General features: G+C 42.5%; 1 protein-coding gene across 1 annotated transcript in view; it reads right to left on the bottom strand.

Moving 5' to 3' along the window:
* AFF2 (ALF transcription elongation factor 2) overlaps positions 1–19,133 on the bottom strand; it is a 593,967-nt gene extending 574,834 nt beyond the window's left edge. Inside the window, exon 1 of the mRNA XM_049767468.1 lies at positions 18,967–19,133. Coding sequence (XP_049623425.1) covers positions 18,967–19,013 — 47 coding nt within the window. The 5' untranslated portion in view covers positions 19,014–19,133. The remainder of the gene's footprint in view (positions 1–18,966) is intronic.
* Positions 19,134–19,801: the final 668 nt, after the last annotated feature.

Here is a 19,801-nt window from a genome sequence, read left to right as displayed (position 1 = left end):
CAGAACATAAACCCTGGTTTCAAAAGGGCCCCCCAGATGGCCTGTAAAGGAGCCATATCATACATACTAGCTCTTGAGAAAGAGAGTGTCCTTGTCTACTCAGCACAAGTACTGCAGATCACTGCTTCTAGAACAGTAAAACTTGTAAAAAACACTGAAGAGGTCATCTGCACACACACCCCCTGCAGTGATGCACAGGGTGGTGTTTGGGAAGAAAACAGCTTGTCTCTGCTCAGTCTTACTAACCAAGTCCATACGCCATTGCCACGATCAGAACAAGGGCCCGGAAAGATAGCACAGCAGCGTTTGCCTTGCAAGCAACCGATCCAGGACCAAAAGTGGTTGGTTCGAATCCCGGTGTCCCATATGGTCCCCCGTGCCTGCCAGGAACTATTTCTGAGCAGACAGCCAGGAGTACCCCTGAGCACCGCTGGGTGTGGCCCAAAGACCAAAAAAAATAGATCAGAACAAGACAACATGGAAGCTTGAGGCTAGAAAGAAAAAAAGCAGGGAAGGCCCAGAAAAGCCTTGCATGACCTGAGTCCATTCCATTGAACTAAATATGGTCCCCCAAGAGACACCAGGACTAATTCCTGAGCACAGAGTACGGAGTCATGTGTGGCTGGGAAAAAAACTAGGCTCTAAAATCTACTAAAGAGGCTAGTCCTCATGATGAAGGTAAGACTCTTACATCTTGATTCTAAACAAAGATTTTATTTCAAACAACAACAGCAAACATTGGGTAGGAAGAAGCTATTCATGGAGGGATAGCCTGCAATAGCTGTGATGATAGTAATGAATAAGAGTTACTACACTCATTCATCAATGGACTATACAGAAAGGGGCTATTTGCAGTAATCTGCATGTAGGGCTTGGCATATGGTGAGATTTGGACTTTAGATATAGCTCATGGCACAGGTAGAAATGATATGTTAGATGACACTGAGGCTGTATAGGATTAGCCACAAATAAAACAGGAAATTTGTGCCACACAGCATCTCTATACAATAGTCACTTGGTAAAAAAAAGTTGCATTCTTGTTATTTTAAAATATATCCAAATCCATGACAGTTGAAAGGATCTTCAGATTTAACCTTGGGCATCATATATCTCCTAAAACTCATTTGAGTCATGGCCACTATAGCCCTGGCTCCAGAAGACACCCACAGTGCATCTGACGCTGAAGAATGAGTAAATAGAATATAATGGCTTCTCAAACCTCCACCAGGGAAGACCCCATCTCTGCCCTGGAATTGACTTACTCCAAAGAGTGTTCTATTAACACCCAGATGACTTAGCAACAGCAACAATCCGCTTGCAGGGCAGGGCTCTCTGCATCTAATGGTGAGGTGAAACTAGAGGATGCTCCACATCATCTTGACTGTGATGAAGGAATCTTTAACTACAGAAACCTGACACCAACAACAGCTAATGTGTGAAAAAATTTCACCGGGGGTTGGACAACCTAGTATGCCTGGAGCCCAGAGTCAATCTTATGGCAGAAAACTTCAGGGGTAAGGTCTTGTATTTAGGCCAAGGCTTTTCTTTTTTCCATTTCCCCAAATTTTGCTGGGCCTATGCAAACAACAATTGCCACTCTCACACCGTTATTACTGCATGTTTTAACTCTTATCCTTAAAAAAAAAGCTTACTAAACTTTCTACTAGTGCTTAAATAAGTTCATTGGTGATTCAATAATTTTCAAAAATATATTTGCTACTGAACTTTTTCTTCTTTCCTTTCTCTTCCACCTCTTTAGTTTTTCTTTCAATTTTCTATTTCTTTAAATAATGTTGCTTTTGGTCTTCCTAAAACAAATGTATTATGATCAGTTATGTCATTTGTGATGCATTTTTAAATAAATTTAAAAAAATGTATTATCTCAAAAAAAAACCAAATACATTGGCTTCTTTAGGAGTCACAGGCTCCACCCAGCACAAAGTAGGGCTGCAATGAAGACTAGAGAAAGTGGTGCCACTCAAGGGTCAAATGCCATTGTGCACTGCACTCAGACCCAACATCTGAGGTGCAGAATGAAGCTCATAGTCAGAGAAAAAATAGTAGTACATTCATCGTCCAGCTACTCCTAAGTAGGCAGTGTACCATATCTCAACACTAATCTCCAAGATGCCACAGCATACAATGGTTTGAATCCCAACTCTACTATTTGCCTACCTTGTCATCTGAAGTGAACTGACCTTTCTAGGTCTCCATTTCCTCATAGTCCAAGTGGCTACGGTAAACCTATCTACAACCTTACAGAACTACTGGAAGAAGGCTGAAGAGAATTAGGGTAGGGGGAACTTTCCAGAGAAGTGTCTCCTGTGCAGTGGCCGCCAACACAAAGAGCCCACAATTGTCAATCAAGGATGAAAACAAAACATTTTCCCAGGTGGTCACAAGGTTTCACACTAGTTTTGAGTCTTTCAGGAAAAGTTCCCATTGGTTAGCCTCGTGAACCTCTGTAGTTCTCCAACTATGCCAATGAAAGTAAACAGACTGAGGGAGCATCCTTGGGCATAGACTAGAATCTGCTGGTCAGTCAGTCCAACTTCTGAAAGATTATGGTTGGGGAAGGTGCACAGGCCTCTTTCTAAGTCTGGCTACTCTTCAAAAAGGCTGGTACTTTTGGGGCACTTCTTCATATGTGCATATCATATCTGAAAGATAGTTTGTGAGTCTCTCCAGGCAAGTATTGCCCCAGAAAACTAGAACCTGGTGAACACCGGGTATAGATGGGGAGCACAGCCCTCAGACTCACTAAGTACTGACTAAAAGGAAAAACTCATTAGTATTCCCTATGGTCTCCAGAACAGAGTTATTTCCCTCAGGGATGTAAGGTCCAGAAAGAACATTTTCTGGAACATAATGGAATGTGTATCAGAGTCGCCCATATAGAAAGTTCTTGGTGCTATGCAAAAGCCTGTCATTCTCCTTCCACACACTCTTTTGAATCTTCCACACACTCTTTTGAAAGAGGTCGATTGAGGAAAACGACTTCAGCCCTGGCTAACAGGCCTGCTCTGAACCACCTGAATATTCTTCACCATCCTGGAAGTCTGAACACTAAAGCTGCTAGGCCTCGATGGGCTTCTCTATCTTTATGGTCACACATTGCATAAGAATCAAATCATGAAATCTACATACATCATTTTTCCTGCACACCACTAAAATTAATTCATATTGATTCATAAAAATTGTTTCTTTTGTATTTTTATGACTTGGATGATTTTGCACTTCGGATTTTAAATGGGAGATTAGTGCTGTGAAGAAATATGTTTCACTGAGAGCTTTCAGTGGCCTGCTCATATGTAATGCAGGGGTACAATGTACCAACTCTGCAGCCAGGAAGTTTCACTAGGTGCTGACTTACTTAGGAAAGGCAGAATTTTTGTCAAACATGGGAAAATCAAAGGGGGAATCATTTGCCAAAACAGAGTAGTTAAAATTTCCGGTGTCTCTGCAAACAGGGATGAGTTTAGTTAGAGAAATAACTACTCTTGAACTATCCTAATAATGTACGAGAGAAATAGAAAGCCTGTCTAGAGTACAGGCGGGAGTTGGGTGGGGAGGAGGGAGATTTGGGACATTGGTGATGGGAATGTTGCACTGGTGATGGGTGGTGTTCTTTACATGACTGAAACCCAACGTAATCATGTATGTAATAAAGTTGTTTAAATAAAAAAAAGGAAAAAAACAATCAATAAATATATATGTGGAAAAATGAAAAAAAATTTTCCGGTGTCTTCATTTCAACTATTTAAATTAAAGATGCCTCCTCTTGGGGCCGGAGCAATAGCACAATGGTAGGGTGTTTGCCTTGCATGTGGCTGACCCAGGATGGAACTAGGGTCAATCCCCGGAGTCCTATATGGTCCCCCAATTCAGGAGCAATTTCTGAGAGCAGAGCCAGGAGTAAGCCCTGAGTATCAATGGGTGTGGCCCAAAAACAAAGCAAAACAACAAAAAAAGGGAAAAGATGCTTCCCCTTTTATGGGCAAACATTTCCATTTAGCCACAATTTCGGACCTAAAATTTAGAACACATCACAACATCTTGCAAGATATTCAGGACTTCTGTCCTTGAAATAATCGCTTGTTTTTAACCTTGTGACAAAAGAGTATATTGATCACTTCTTTCCAATGAACATTCAAAAGTTAAGTGCTTATTTTTCTCTTATAAATCCTTTAAAACTTATTTTAACAAGTTTAAAATTATTCAGCTGCCCTAAATAATAGTACAGAGGTAGGGTGTGTGGCTTGCACAAGGCTGACTGGGGTTCAATCTCCAGCATTTCATATGTTCCCCTGAGTCTACCAGGAGTAATCTCTGAGCACAGATCCAGGAGTAACAACTCCTATGCTTGATTTTGTCTAATTTTCTCAGTCAATGAGGATATGCTTTCTCCTTCACTAAAAATTTTGAAAACAATATTTCTGTTGTAACCCATGCAAATAGTCTTTAGGAGCAATGAGTTAAATGATTCCCAGAAAGCTGGGTTGTTTGCTCCATTTCTACCCTCTGCTGCACATATCCCAGATCACTAACAAAGTGGAAGCAAACCTGAAAACAGATCAGGTGGAACATAGGTTATAAAAGGGAAGACAACAAAAAAGGATGGAGCAAATCATGGTGTGGATCCACTTTTCCAAACAGTATGAGGAAAAATAGGAACCAATAATCTCCTATGTAGTTCATAAGAAAGTCAAAAACAGTGGAAGAATAGCAAAGGCTGTGTAACTCGAACTAAAGTCCTGCTTTCCTAGCACATCTTCAAGGAGCAAAGTCCTGCAGGCCCATTCAACCTGGCATTTGCTCACCCCAGTGCCTAGCAGTGAGATTTAGTGGATAGCAAGTTTGTGTCTGAGCGAACAGGAGCTCAGACAGGTCCACTGTGTGATCTCCTTCCCACCCCATAGATCAGGGCAAACTCACAAGTTAGGTTCGTGCCAATTCCCCTCTTTCATAGCCTGCGTGGAGCATGGGGGAAGAAAACTATAGCCAAGAACTGAGAAAATGCCTGTAAAAAGCATCCTAACTGACACAGGAAGTCTAAAGGGGAATTTACAGTGTCATCTTCTAAGCTCAGTAAGCCTAGACATAACACCAAAGGTTCAGATAGTACCATCCCAACCCAGTCAATTTATAGACAATGACCTTAGAGACATCACCATAGAGAGGTAGAACCATGATTCCAAATAGACCTGTGTTGATCTATCTCAGTTTTGATCATGTCATTTGTCTTTGTGTTGTTAATAAGCAATAAAAAATAAATTTGTTTGTGCTTGCATGGAGGCAGGCTAGGGAGTTGGTTGGGAATCAGGGGAGACTGGTGAAGAGGTCACACTGGTTGTGTGATTGGCATTTGAATATATAATCCCAAGACAACTGTATTATGAACAATTTGATAAATTATGTTGTTACAATAAAAACTGGGGAAAGTACCCTAATTTAGACATTTCCATGTTTTCTTCACCCTTGGTTTCTATTTCCCTTTTCCTAACTGGAATATACACTTCTACACTTGTCTATCTGTGGTTGGTAAAGAATATTTGCCTATGAAATCACAAGTCACACTAATGTCCATGAGGATTGGATCCGTGAAGGCATGTAGGCACATCTATTCAGTCCATCTTCCTTTCTCTAATTCCCACGAACAAGAGCAAAAAAGTCATTAGTTAAAGCTCAGTGAAGATTTATGAGGAGATTCTTCCCAACTCCTGTCCCTGGAGTGGGGAGAGGCAGCTTAACTACAATGTCTCTGAGAAATGCCATGAGCCATGACGTTTCCAACTTGCGTATCATTTATGATACCCCTGGGGAACAGGCCTGGCCTAAGAAAACCACAGCCCAACACTCCATAAGTTTCTCATTATAAACAGGAATGTGCCAGGCCAGATGTACCGGGGGGTTGTCAAGATTTGCAAAAATTCCCCCCAAAACCTCATAAATTTTGTCGAATATATTGCTTTTCTTTGGATTTTTATGATTATGTTCAACTTAAGGAAACTTACCCCATACTTCATCATTTACCTTCATTTTTAAAGAGTTAGTTGATGTCTGTGTAGTTCTATAAACTTTCTACTAACCATGTTTTTTACATCTTAAACACAAAACCCAGCATATGTTCAGGCAGACACGAGCTGCGAACCTGCCCCCTTCTCAGTTTGGTACACTACGCCAAGCAAGATTTCAAAAGTTTGGCCATTTGCCCCAACTCACCTTGCTAATTGCTTTAAGGAACATAAGTTAAGGAAATATGGCAATTGTGATGCTCAGAGAGTCCAGAGTGTAAAAGGTGGTCAGGTGTTGACACTGAAGTTACATTTGAAGTGAGCATGTAAGTCCAAGAGGAACACAGTACCCTGGATAGTATTCAGGGCTCCAGAAAAAGAATTCAAAGTCTGGAAGGCCAAGGAAAAGAGGCATGATTGAAGATGACAGGCTGGCTTTGGAATCCAAATGTAGTGCTGCTCCACATTTCAACCGTTTTAGAGAATTTTAGTGATTGTACAGTGATGGCTCTACATTTATATCATAATCTTTCAGGTTTCAAAATGTAATCAATCTCCAGACTAGAATCTTTTGTTTTGTTTGTTTTGTTTGTTTGTTTGTTTGTTTTTGAGCCACACCCGATGGTGCTCAGGGGTTATTCCTGACTATCTGCTCAGAAATAGTTCCTGGCAGGCACTGGGGACCATATGGGAAGCCAGGATTCGAACCAACAACCTTTGGTCCTGGGTCAGCTGCTTGCAAGGCAAATGCCGCTGTGCTATCTCTCTGGCCCCCAGACTAGAATTTTTTAGTTAATCTTATATTGGGGTAAAGCAATGTCTAATCCCTGCCACATGACTCAATGTAGCTGTGATGCATTTGAAACCACACAAAACAGTCTTCCTCACATACCCAGGAATCCTACATACTCTAGTCTCACCTAATGAGATGGAAACTGGAGAAGTAAAGGATTCTACTCTGTATCATGGCCTCAGATTGGAATAAAGTATGAAGCCAGATGAAATTCTGTGCTAAATCACATTATGAGAAGCAGACAAAATTACAACTTTATTCAATGTGTCATTTATCCCGAGTGACTAATGCATTATTTGTATGAAGTTAAAATTGAGCTTTGAGAAACTCTGAAATAAATCAAATGCCCTACTTTATGTAATTTTAACAGACAGATCCCATTAGGGTTCTCCTTTGCATAGCTGTTGGTTAAAATCATTGACCAGTATCCTTATAAATTAATCAACTGAGGTAATACCAGCTTGGCTGTCACCATTTGCTACTAATCTACATTTAGAATTCACTTTAACTTTAAGCCCTTAGAAATAGGGCTATCAAATTTCTATTTTTTATTCAAAATATATGAGCAATGATGACTATTTACAAAGTCCTGTAGAGCTGAAGTGTAACACTAGTGTCATTTTTCAATGGCAATGGAGTGTGCCTTGGCATTTCATTGTATTCTGGGTAAGATGCTAACTTGAATCCAACAATTATAGACTTCATCATTCGTGATGGGAAGTTTTTGTCACTTGCTGCCTCTACGTGTATGAACTTCTCATGTTTAGTACTTCAAAACCAAATGATGAAAGTTGCAACAAGTTGTACAGTCGAATTGTAGAATTGCAAAGGGGCGCAGGAAATATTGGGGAACTAACTGCTTTTCCAAGGTCTATTAACTCTCTTAAAGTTTCTCTTCTACCTTGAATACTCAAATATGTTGCACTTTTGATTGTGAAACAACTTATCAAAATTTTATTTTAAATATCTCTAATAGAGACTCTTTCCTCTACATGGATATAGCTAATGTCTGGTCAGTTTTACTAACTGGGTGTTTTATTACCACCAAAATATCTTACATTTCTTCATCACATTTTATCATTCTCTTTTCCTTGGCCTACATTTTTTTTGTGTTTTGGGGCCACACCCAGCATTGCTCAGGGGTTACTCCTGGCTGTCTGCTCAGAAATAGCTATGGCAGGCACGGGGGAGGGGGGGCCACCATATGGGACACCGGGATTTGAACCAACCACCTTTGGTCCTGGATTGGCTGGTTGCAAGGCAAAAACCACTGTGCTATCTCTCCGGGCCCTTGGCCTACATTTTTGCCTTACATTTGGCACCATAAAAACAATAAACTAATGCATTGAGAGTTCTCTCAAGACCACCTAGCATACATTTTAATTGCCCATCAAACCCTGGATAAGGCTCTACTTGCATAGTGTAGGTCATCTTATCCTGACTAGAGTATTTATTCATAAAGATCTTAAAATCAACATAATGGTTCACAGAAGTAGTGCAGAGGGTGAGGTTCTTGCCTTTCATGAGACCCCTTCCAGTCCAATTCCTAACATCACCTTTGGTCTCCTGAATTCTGCCAGAATTGATCCGTAAAGCACTGATCCAGGAATAAACCCTGAACACTGCAGTGTGGCCCCAGAAAAAATCAATACACCCAGAAACTTTTCTACACATACTTGAGATAAAATTAAATCTTAATCCTCCAGAGGCATAAATAGAAAAGGGTTCTGCTCTAAATTATATGTTAGTAAGATCCAAATCCTAGGTTAGCATTCCCACCAGTGTAGGACCTATTATAAAAAAGAGAACACCATCCCCAAAAAGTGGTTGAGAGGAGATAAAGCTATGAATGTGAAGAAAACTAGTCAGCAACTGTTATTCCCTTTATCTTCTCTAAATGAGAGCCTCAATCTACTGATGGCAACTAGTTAAGATGCCCCTTTTTTGGCCAGCACAATTACTCTCATGTCACTCAGATACTAAATGTGGGTATACCTTGTGGAAAAAATCTGTACATAAAGCTGTAAAATCACACAATTAAAAAGGGTTGTATGGAAGCTATCACTCTCAAGTAAGAATTTCCCCATGGGACACAAGAAGCTGTACACATACAGTATTAAATTGATGACATTTTAATAAGCTTGTTATTTCCAAACCACATTCGTTGAAGGCAGCAAAGGAACACATTTACCTGTCTGCAACTGTCTAACCATCATAGTTCGGGGTCTTTTTTTTTGCCATTATTCTTGCACCTCTGCACTGTCATTTTGCAAATTTGATCACAGAGAGAAATAAGCAGGTTGCTGCACATCCATCCACCCATTCATTTATGCAACAAAAAAAGTAATTAAGCATGGTAGATGTAGCACAGAACACAATAATTAAGCAAATCTCCATGTTCATGGGCTCACATTCTGCTCAAGTTTGATGTAAGTTCATGTTTACAGACCATGTAACTTTGCCTCACACTAAATCTGCTTCTCTACAAAGAGAAGCAGAAACCCATCTATTTTGTCAAAGTAAATATCAGGGCAGTTACTCCTTCTACCTGGCTGAGAACTTAAACCCAATGTTTATTTGCAAATGCTAAGAACAGCGAATGGCAATACTGTCCTCAGCCCAGTCCATTGCATGGGAAACTGCATTGCTTGCACACCTCTCTCAGGGTGCTGTCATCATGGAAAACCAACACCAGAGTGACTAAGCATGCACACAGCATGTATATTAGGTTCAGTTCTACAATACACATACCTGAAGCTGTCTGTTCCTATTTCCTTCCCTTGAAAAATAGGGAAATCCGAGATCACAGATCAGAGCCGAGTTCTTGGGAAACACTCGCTCTACTGTTTTCACTTCAGTGGTAGTAGTAGTCTTACTGTATCTTCTTACTATGGTTTTTCACCTACATTTGATATTTTTGAGACCTGGATAAAATGAATAAATGGACGATGCTGCTCTGGAAGAACATCAGACAAGTACTCTTCTGAAATGGACTGGAAATAAAGAAATATAAAATAGGTTCTCATGCCACCAAACAATGTTGATGAATGAAAGGTATATTTAAGACAATAGGAGACTACAGTCTAGTAATGGCACTGTCTGGCAGCCCAGGAGTGTGTTGGTCTGGGAGAACACAGGAGCCAGGGTTTTTGGTAACAACCTCTCAGAGCTCAAATTGAGGTATGAAAGATGAACCAACAAAAATCATGTGGTGACTGAAAAACAACTCAGAAACACTGATGGGGAAGAGCAATTTTGGTGACACCAAGACACCAACTCATTCTCTGAGATCAACAAATGCAGAAAGCATTTCTTCCATAAAAATAAATGAATGATTTGGGTTTTTTTGAAAGGGGATAATGAAGTTAAGATGATATATTTAGTTGTGACTCAAAGCCTCAGTAGACATTTCTTTTGAAAATAACTCTTTTGCCAACAATTAGCCAATTCACACACATTTGTTTCAACTGATTCAGGAAAACAAACTTTCATTTGGTATTTCTTTGAAGAACGTCTACATAAATATTTCCCTAGCTCAGACAGTTGAAATGTTGGTGCAGACTTCTGAAGCTGTCCCTCATTGAAGTGTTCATGGGACTATTTCTGCTACCAAAATAGAACCTTGGCCCTTTTGTAATGAATATGGGTGCCATCAGACCAGGTCACTCAAGTTCCAACCAACTCTTTACTACATATTGGCATGGTTGCTCTGGGTCTTCTAAAACATCCAAATCCAAATGGGCTTTGCACATTAACCTGGACTAACCTAATAGCACAAGTGTTTTGTGAGCTTTGTTGAAGAGAGTTTCTCCTACTCTAGTTCACATCACTTACTCTGCCTCTTCCAATCTTGCTTCCAGAATTCCAATTTTACTTCCATAGATGTCCTTACTGTTTGTCTAAATCTCATTATGTAGTCCAAGGTCAAATTAGCAAAGCCAGAGGTCACCGTTTATCTATTTCCATCTATCCCTACGCAGTACTTACACACTGAATACCATTATTTCTAGAGTTGACAAACACAAACTAAGTCCCATGATCTCATCCAAGCCTCCACTGACTCTTCTGGGCTATCCATCCCTGGACAAGGACTTGTCCCATCCTCATCTGGACAATGAAGAAGTTGGAGCACATGATTCAGAAGAGTCCTCCAGTCTTGCAAGACTAGATTCAAGGAGTTGATTAATGTGTGCACACCAGTGCCAAGCATTTTGCAAGCAAATAAATAATGGCTAATTGATGAGACCTCTCCATGATTCGTGGCACTTCATCAGAAACATCCATCAAGCTAGAATTTAATTTAGTTACTGTAGCTGTGCCGACCTGGCATGAAAACAACCAGTCCCTTTGGAAAATTCATTTATTTAAAAATTAGTTGACTGACATCCTGCAGGGAAAAATAAAGCCTATGTGACTGCAGTTTTCATTGTTAACCAGATAGTTAGGTCATCATGTACATATTGCCACAGTCAGAGGTTAAAGTGACCTCAGAACACATTTTTGTGCTTGCTTGGTTGGCTCAAAACAGATGAGACAGACATCCGAAAACATAGACAACATTTGGCCCTCAGAAAGTTCTCCTAATGACTGTTAAATACAAGACTTGTGATTTCCAAACTACTATAAGGATAAGTAGGCATTTATTTGGTATTTATATAAAATGACGCCAATCCAATGCTACCTCCAGGAGATATGTTGCCCACAAAACATAAAATTTGAATATGATTTCATCAAGGTCACCAAGTAAACCAATATAAGTAATTGAGATCTGAGTATCATCAAAGATGGTGGATGAGTCAGAGAATTATCATTTGGAAACCTCAGAAAGTCAAGCATTCTTCATGGGATGGGAATATTTCCTTCCTTCTCCTTTCTTCCAAGCAAAAGGAAAGTCACCATGAAAAAAAAAAACATGAAAATTTTGAGTTTGTAATGAGAACAAACCTGTTTCCTTTGGCTTGTGTCTCAACATATAGTACTAACGTTTTTCTATACTCTCTCATGACAATTGATAAAGAAAATCAATGATAACTGCAAATCATGGGTAAAGACGTCCTTTAGTAAATGAAGCAGATGCACATGTGTATGCCCAGGTAGATAGAAAATAGCATTGCTACAAAGTAAGGAATCCTTAATACAAATCAGATTCTTGCTGAAGTGCTATTGTCAGCTCTGCCTTAAATCATGCCATTTTATTTTAAGCACTCAGATAATTTTTCTCAGCTCAGTAAGTAGGTGGATGTTAGCAGCTAAGGTCATCGGAGAGATTTACTTTAAAATAAATTCAACGGTTCCGAGCATCACCCTCTCCACGATGTAGCGTGCCTGGCGTTTGAACATGCATATAAAATTTCATTAAAATGCAACATAAAAGTTTTACATTAGCAGACCCTAGTGCTGAACCTTTGTTTAATAGTCATGATAATTTATGACATAGATCTGCTACAGTTAAGTAGAAAAACAGCCTTCTGCGATGAAATCCAAGTCATAAAGGCTACAAGTAAATGAAAGCTTAAGGAACCCCTACATTCCCCACACTCAATTCTTCAGATGTTCGTGCCACAGTCAGTCTTTTAGACCTCCCTCTTACAGATGGAGACCTCGTGCCAACCTGTTAGCTCCTCTCATTCCCTGGGTTGTAACGATCGTTTCTTTCTCTATTCAAAATATACCTTCACGTACACTGACACGGTTTCATTAAAGCAATAATGAAAATGGATTATAACTTGGCCTGTTTCTATTAATCTTGTTTTGTGAGTATATTCTTGCTCAACTCCCTTCTCTGCCCAAGACCCACACTGCCCAAGAGACCTTTCCAAAAGTCGCAAGTAAAACACTCAACAAAGTGCAAGCCAGCATTTTCACTAGGATTCATTGAGTGTCCATCTGCAACATTTGCATGGAGCACCTTTGAGATGATGATGCCCCAGTTCCCAATCACTGATGTTACCTGAGCACCTGCAATAAGAACGACACTGTGTAGTATGAAGGAAGAGGCTGCGATGCCATGCCTAGGAGGCCAAGAAGCTATTCACACCCTAACAACTGAATGATACAGTGATGGTGTCATTAAAAACAAGGGAGGAGGAAACAACTAACATCTACTTACACTCGGGCCACTCACATCACCTCTCTGAACTCGGTTATCACATCTCCAAAATGGAACTACTAAGAGCAGTTCTGAGATACCCAGAAGATCAGGGGAGAAAATCGAATCAAATAGTAGATACACTCAGTGACAAATGTTGGAAAAACAATAGACCTCCTCCTCTCAGTTTTGAACCTCCAAATCAAGAAGGTAGAGGTACCTGATCTTCTTTATGTTCAAATTTCAACTCAACTTGCCCAGGTTCAAATGCAAAAAGACAAAACAAAGGGACAGAAATTGTACTTTGTAATTAAAATAGCACCATGGCTGTTTAATTACATGGTAATTCCACAGTTTTGAACACACAATCTATTTGTTTCAGTTATAGCTAAATACGCACACCCAAGTGGTAGCACTAACATTATGCAATAGGTTTGTGGAAAGAGAGCTGAGGGGGGAGGGCAAAGAGACTGTAGGGCACTAGCTTTGCATATGGCCAATCTGAGTTTTATCTTCATACACCATATGTTCCCTCAAAATATCATAGGCCTGATCTTTGAGTGCAGAGACAGGAGTGAACCCTGTGCACTGCCGGTTTGGGCCTCAAAAAAGCAAAAATGACATGGAAAAGCATCCCTTATAATGAAAAGAACCAGACATAAATTGCTGTAATGAAGACACAGGTTCTGTGGTCGACTCCATCTAGGCCAGAGTGTGGCTTGCATCACTGAGTAGTTAGTAAGACTAGGACTTCTCTGTGAAGTAGAGCTCACCAAAGTCCAAGCTCAGCAAATTGTCCGAAGGAGAGAAACAGTATCTAAAGCACTTAGGCCACAGCTTGGGCCACATGGTAAACCACATGGTAAATAAAAGTAACAGTGATGTTAGTTAATGTATCCTATCATGCAGAGCTCTGTCCCTCTCTCTGTCTCTTTTCTCTTACTCTGTGTGTCTCTCTCTGTCTCCCTCTTTCACACTCACAGAAACATAGTAGTCTTGAGTTGTTAATAATCAATGCATTTCTTTCTATTATTAGGAGATAGGGATGTTACTGGTCTGTCTCCCTCACTCTCACTCTCGTTCTTTACCCAACAGCAATTAGAAAAGAAAGGCAAAATGAAAAACTAAAAATTGAAAGGACAGTGGTAACAGTTTTTGTCTATATGACAGGCTACACAATCAAGTATGCATTGGAATCTGTCTCTTAGGTACATGATAGATCCATAAGCTCATGGGGCTGTTGTTTTTTTCTACACTGTTCCAGAAATGGCCATTTTTATTGGACTTTTATGGATCTGAAATAACATTAAATATGTGCACATTGTATGTGTAAGAAATAGTCTTCACTAAGAATAATTGGCATGAAATAAAGGTTCACCGCATTAAAGCCATTTCTAGTCAACAATAATTAGCATGTTTAAATACAAAGTAATTTTTATCCATTTACAAAATGCTTAAATGTTTGGAATCGCGTTTATGTCTATAATGACAGATTCATTTTTGAGGCAGTCATTTTCCATCGTGATTTGTATATTTTAAAGTTGTTAAATGCTTGACTGAATCATTAGCCAAACAATTCATGTATCATTAAAATGATTTCTAATGTGAGATCATTTGCTTTCTTGTCAAATAGACAGGCCTCTTCAGCATCACAAAGAATGCTTTAATTCTTGAAGGTACACAGGGGAGAGGGGTGCAAGGTTTCTTCGCTGTTAACCTTGCTGGGTATTTGTGAATCCAAGAACAGTCCCCAGAATGAGAAATTACTTCCCATCCCCTTGTCCCCTTTCGGGGGAAGACCTTGGTAATATTTATCCGCAGCAAATAATAATCCACACAGACAAGAACGATAGGGTTTAAAAGATTGGGCAAGGAGAGCCAGAGAATCCTCCTGCAGCCAGCAGCTTTTCCACAGAAGGACCCCTCACTCCTCTCCCTCAAGCTATTTATTGCCAACTCCACAGCGCCCCACCTGGAAGGGTTAGGTGGGGCAAAAGTCACAGAACAATCCTAAGGAAACACTTTTATATACAATTCCAAGAATCATCTTATGGAAACTTTTTCATATGCTACAGAGGGGGTTACAAAGGGATCCCGAACATGAACTATTTTTACCTCCTGGGTCTCCTCTTCCTCTCCCCTCCAAAACTCAAACCCACATGCTTTGTTGGAGAGAAGTACAAACCCACTGGAGAATGTAGAGGGTTGGTGCTATCTGGAAGATTAGGGAAAGGTGGGGTGCAGAGACAGCTAAATGCATGGAGGAAAAGAACGAGAAACCACAGCTGCTGGAAAGCTGAAGCCATGCGGGTCCAATTCCTCCACTCTGCACTCTTTGAGCCCAGGTGGGTGAAGACTATGTTCTCACTGGCCACCCACTTTCCCATCCGGTGGCTGGTGTGCCCCACTTTATTGGAGGGGCATAGGCATCAGTGGGGTAAGGCAGGGAGGAAGCCTGTGCCTCTAGGTTTTAATAGAAACGCCCACCACAAGCCCCCATGGAGTGGCCAAGTGGAGACATGGGTTTTCCAGGGACCATATTTACTGAGAGAAGCCTGTCCCACACAGACTTTTGCATGTAGCATACATACAGTTTAGTGCCTTAAAGTACCTTCCTATATAACTGGCTCCTTGCAGAGTTACCTCTAATAAGGCTACTGGTAAGACATGGCATCAAATTGACAATTGCTATCCTTCCTCCAGCCAACCCTGGCTCATGTCAGATTAATGACAATTTTGATTAGGCTTTTTTGCACACTTTACTTTCCCAAGTCTTTTCCTATTCATGCCTCTTTTTCATTTCATTTTATTTTATTTTTGCTAGTAATTTTCTTGTTGATTTCTGTCTGACACTGAAAGATTGGAGATTCATTTCATGTTTTATGCCTTTGGTGAATCATCTGTTATTTTCTTTCTCTCCTTTTTTAAAAAAAAGCAAAATAAGATAAAGCATTCTTCCAGAGAAAATTGGTTTGACACTGCAATTTTTGACCAAACATGTGCTTGTTCATTTTGGAGGGCTGCTTAAAGCCAGATTCTAATTTTGATTCCCTCCTAAAATGGGGATCAATAGTATTCCCACCATAGGTAATCAAATCCAAATCTATCCTTCATTAACCCAGCACCTCATGAATTCATTTGCTGAGTTACTAAAGGCAAGTCTCAGGAATGATTTCAATGATAAAATTTGACCTTTCCACATATATATATTTATATTTTTTCTCCAACTGCCAAGGGTATCTTGGGTGCATGCAGACAAGCATCTGCACCTTCCTGTTCTTTCACAGAATGTTTCAGATTAAATTCCGACTCAGATGCACATTGCTCATTCATCCAGGAATCTTCGAGAACTTGAGCTTTGGCCCTTTAATGGAGTCCAGAGAATGACCCATGGAGTTAGTCTTACCGTCTGTGTAGTGCAGGGCTACGTTCTGAACATTCAAAGACATGCCACATACATACTCTGCCCCTAGTCTTTCTATTCACATGCAGCCTGACAGATGTGTGCACTGCTCAGACATGGCCACAGACTGTTTAGTTTTTCCAGAGTCAAGTGTTGGCAAAGACCACATATATCTGTACCTGTGAATGTTAAGTCTAAGGATGTTTAGCTGACCTGATCCGCTTATGGTCAACCCATCTCAGGTTGCACTAGCAATAAGTCTGAGCTTTCAATTATCTAAGTAATGCTTGAGAGCAAGTTCATTGTAAATGAGATTCATAACTTTGCCAGCACGTTTTTCCCCTCCTTCAACGTGGGACAGATGTAAGGGAGACAGTGGAGGTCACAGATCTCCACCACTACTTCTGCCCAAGTCAGAAGAGCAATCCTCTAAATGAATGTGTGTGCAACTGGGTCCACTCTGGAATCCAAAACAAGTTTGGAAAAGCAGAGTTTTCCACCTAAGCCTCTGTTTGTCCCGACCATTTTCACATTGACACTCATTGCCTGTGTGTGGGTCTACAAGAAACAGCAGCACAACCACATTACCCATGTTTACAAACACAGCAGTAAGGAAGCTTGGCCTTTGCAAGCCAAGAGCAAGAAGGAGGAATTTTCCTGCCACATGGACACAGAAAAGAAAGGCAGGCAAATTTACACAGGCATGTTCTAAGAATTCATTGGTATGCCACATAATCTCCACAGTGTCCGAGTCCACATGCTTCGGAACTGAGGCATCTAGTGAGGATCAGGAGGGAAAGAGATTGAGCCTTTTTAAGAGATTTAAAAGCTAGCCCGCCCCCAAAGAAGGGGGTAGGATCTTTCTGGGGGGAAAAAAAAGAAATCAAATCCAGAAGATCCCATTTCTTTAAAGTATGCAAGTACATATGCCGGAGATTAAGCTGAAATTAAAATAATATATTAAGTATTTTTTTAAAAAAACCTGATACCTTGCATATGTTTAACATTTGAGCAACGCCCACAAGATCAATTCTAACAACATCTATTAAATTAATGATGTTACGCACACAATATATTAGGCAAATTGGATGCAAATTATAATGCTGTGGTTATGGGTGGTATGCAAAATAAATTAGTGGAGGTTGCATACAAAAGCATACTATTTAATTAAATGGCGATTTTATTGGAATATTTACGTTTAAATAATAACAATGTGGTTATTTAAAATGTTAAAGATGGGTTATTTTGTCTTGTTTGCAGAGCTGATAAAAAGCATTCATGGTATCAAGACCAAAACGGGGTGATGGGGCTTACAGATTAATACTGATACAGTGCAATTTGTGGCTTCAAGGATTTACCTGGAATTGCTGTAAAATGAAATGCATTTAAGTTGTGATTATCTTGGATTTTCAACTAAAGGAGTCATGATTGGCATAATGGAACTATTGGCTAAGCATATGACCCTTTTCTAAAGAAGGAAATTGCCTAAAATATCGCGCCAGCAAGGGAAATCCTTGTAAAAATACACGACATTCATAGCCAACGGCTGCTTGGAGTTTAACATTGCAAAAGATTTCGCACTATCGGTTGGTACAATAAGATTATTCTAACTACATTTTAAAAGGCAGTAACTAAGCCCGAAATTCTCCCTCTGATCCCTCCTCACCCCCTATAATTCTCCCAACTGAAGGTGGGGGGTTGCTATATTCAAATATTAGCCCGAATTCACTATTAGAACATTTGTAGCAGAAGCAAAGTTTGGTGCTTTATAAGTTTCAATCTCAGTATTTATGCACGCGCGCAGAGCACTCAGCCTGATGTTAAGGCAACTTTCAGGCTCCCCAGTTACCTTAGCCCCCATCTTTCTGAACCCTCTCTCTGAGGCCCAAGAGTGGGGTCCTGGAGGAAGAGTCAGCTAAGGCTTTGATAGCAATCTGGGCATGCTTCGCCCAAACCTGGCGCTGCCTCTCAGCGGGATGTGCCAACAAGGGCGCCTCGCCTCCAAAGCAGTTAACAGCATGGATATACCGTTGCGCCTCACTTTGCGGGCCAATTTCAAGCATCTCCCTTATAAAGACCAACCCCGAAGTGGGTCCAAACACTGTGTCTACCGAGCGGTGGCCCCCGGAGCTGCCACTCAAAGCCCCAGCGCAGGGAACTTGTGCTGAGCGGGTGCAAAGAGAGGTGTGCGCGGTGCGCGGAACCGGCGAGGGCGGTGGCCAGCGAGGAAACAGGAGTGCCCGCTGGCACCTGGGCGCCGCCAATCTAGGTAGACCGGGCACCTGGAAAGTTGAGGCATTGGGGACGCACAGCATTTGCCGCTCAAGGGAGCCGACCCGACCCTCCCTGGATGGGGAGAAGACCACAAGATCCCCACGGAGGTTGGAGGTTGTGCAGAGCTCGGACACCCGATCCGCGATAGCTCACATGCAACTCCCAAGCAAGACTCCGAGTCCCAGGTTCCCTAGAGCCACACTTCCCCCGGGACGACCCCCAAAACCCGGGCCCTTCATCCCTGCGGTGGAGGTGCGTCGCAGCTGCTGGCCCGGGAGCAAGTGGGAGGGCGGCTGGGGCGCCCCCACGGCGGCCCCGGAGCGTCTTAACAAAGGCAGCTAGCGCAGCCTGAGCCCGGGACGAGCGCGCCTGAGAAGGTACCGCGGACACCTACCACTGCTGCTCCAAGTCCCAGTCCCGGAAAAAGTCGAATAGATCCATCGCGGCAGACGGCCAGGGCGCGTGCAGGCGGCGGTGGGGCGGCGCGGCGCTCTCGCGGCTCTCCGGCCCCTCTGCCCGGCTAAAAGTGCCCGGGCCGCATCGGCTCGTGCCGGCTCCTGCGCGCGGGCGCCGCGGTGGCACCGGGCGGCCAAGTGCCCTGCCGCCCGCTCGGGCCGGCTGCCCGCGCGCCCGGCGCCCCGACGCGGCGGCGACCAAGGGCTGGCGGGGCCGCCCGCCTGGCGGGCTGCGGGCGGGCGGGCGGCGGCGGCTCGGGCAGCGGCACGGTGCGGGGCAGCAGCCGGAGCGGCAGCGGCGGCGGCGGCACAGGCGGCACAGGCGGCACAGGCGGCGGCAGCGGCCGCGGCAGCATCACACACTAGCCGGGGGCGGAGCCTGGGCGGCCCGAAGCCGCGACATGGAGCCGCACATTAGCATCCCCGGATCTGGCAGGGGCGCGTCCGCCGCCGGCTCCGCCTGGGACCCCCCTTGGTCGGCATCAGCTGCCACCAAGCTGCAGATCTGCCCGTACTCGGGATCTGGGAGGGGAAGGTGGGGACAGAAGAGGGAGGGGGGGGGGGTCTGAAGAGACGGTCTGGCTCTGGGGTCCAAAAGTGGGGCCCGGAGGTGCTCGGGACCCCCCCCCTCGCCCACTGCGGGGAGTTAACAGTTGGCAGCCAGGAAAGAGTGTCCCCAAACTGCTAGGGTCTACTCCCTGTTGCCCGGAGTATTATCCCAGCCTGGGTCCCAAATCCGACAGCCCCCCCCCACACCAGTGCAAACTTTGGCGG

The sequence above is a fragment of the Suncus etruscus genome, chromosome X, assembly GCF_024139225.1.
Source record: "Suncus etruscus isolate mSunEtr1 chromosome X, mSunEtr1.pri.cur, whole genome shotgun sequence".
Lineage (NCBI taxonomy): Eukaryota > Metazoa > Chordata > Mammalia > Eulipotyphla > Soricidae > Suncus > Suncus etruscus.
Note: the sequence above shows the minus strand (reverse complement) of the source record. Positions and strands in the feature narration are given on the sequence as shown.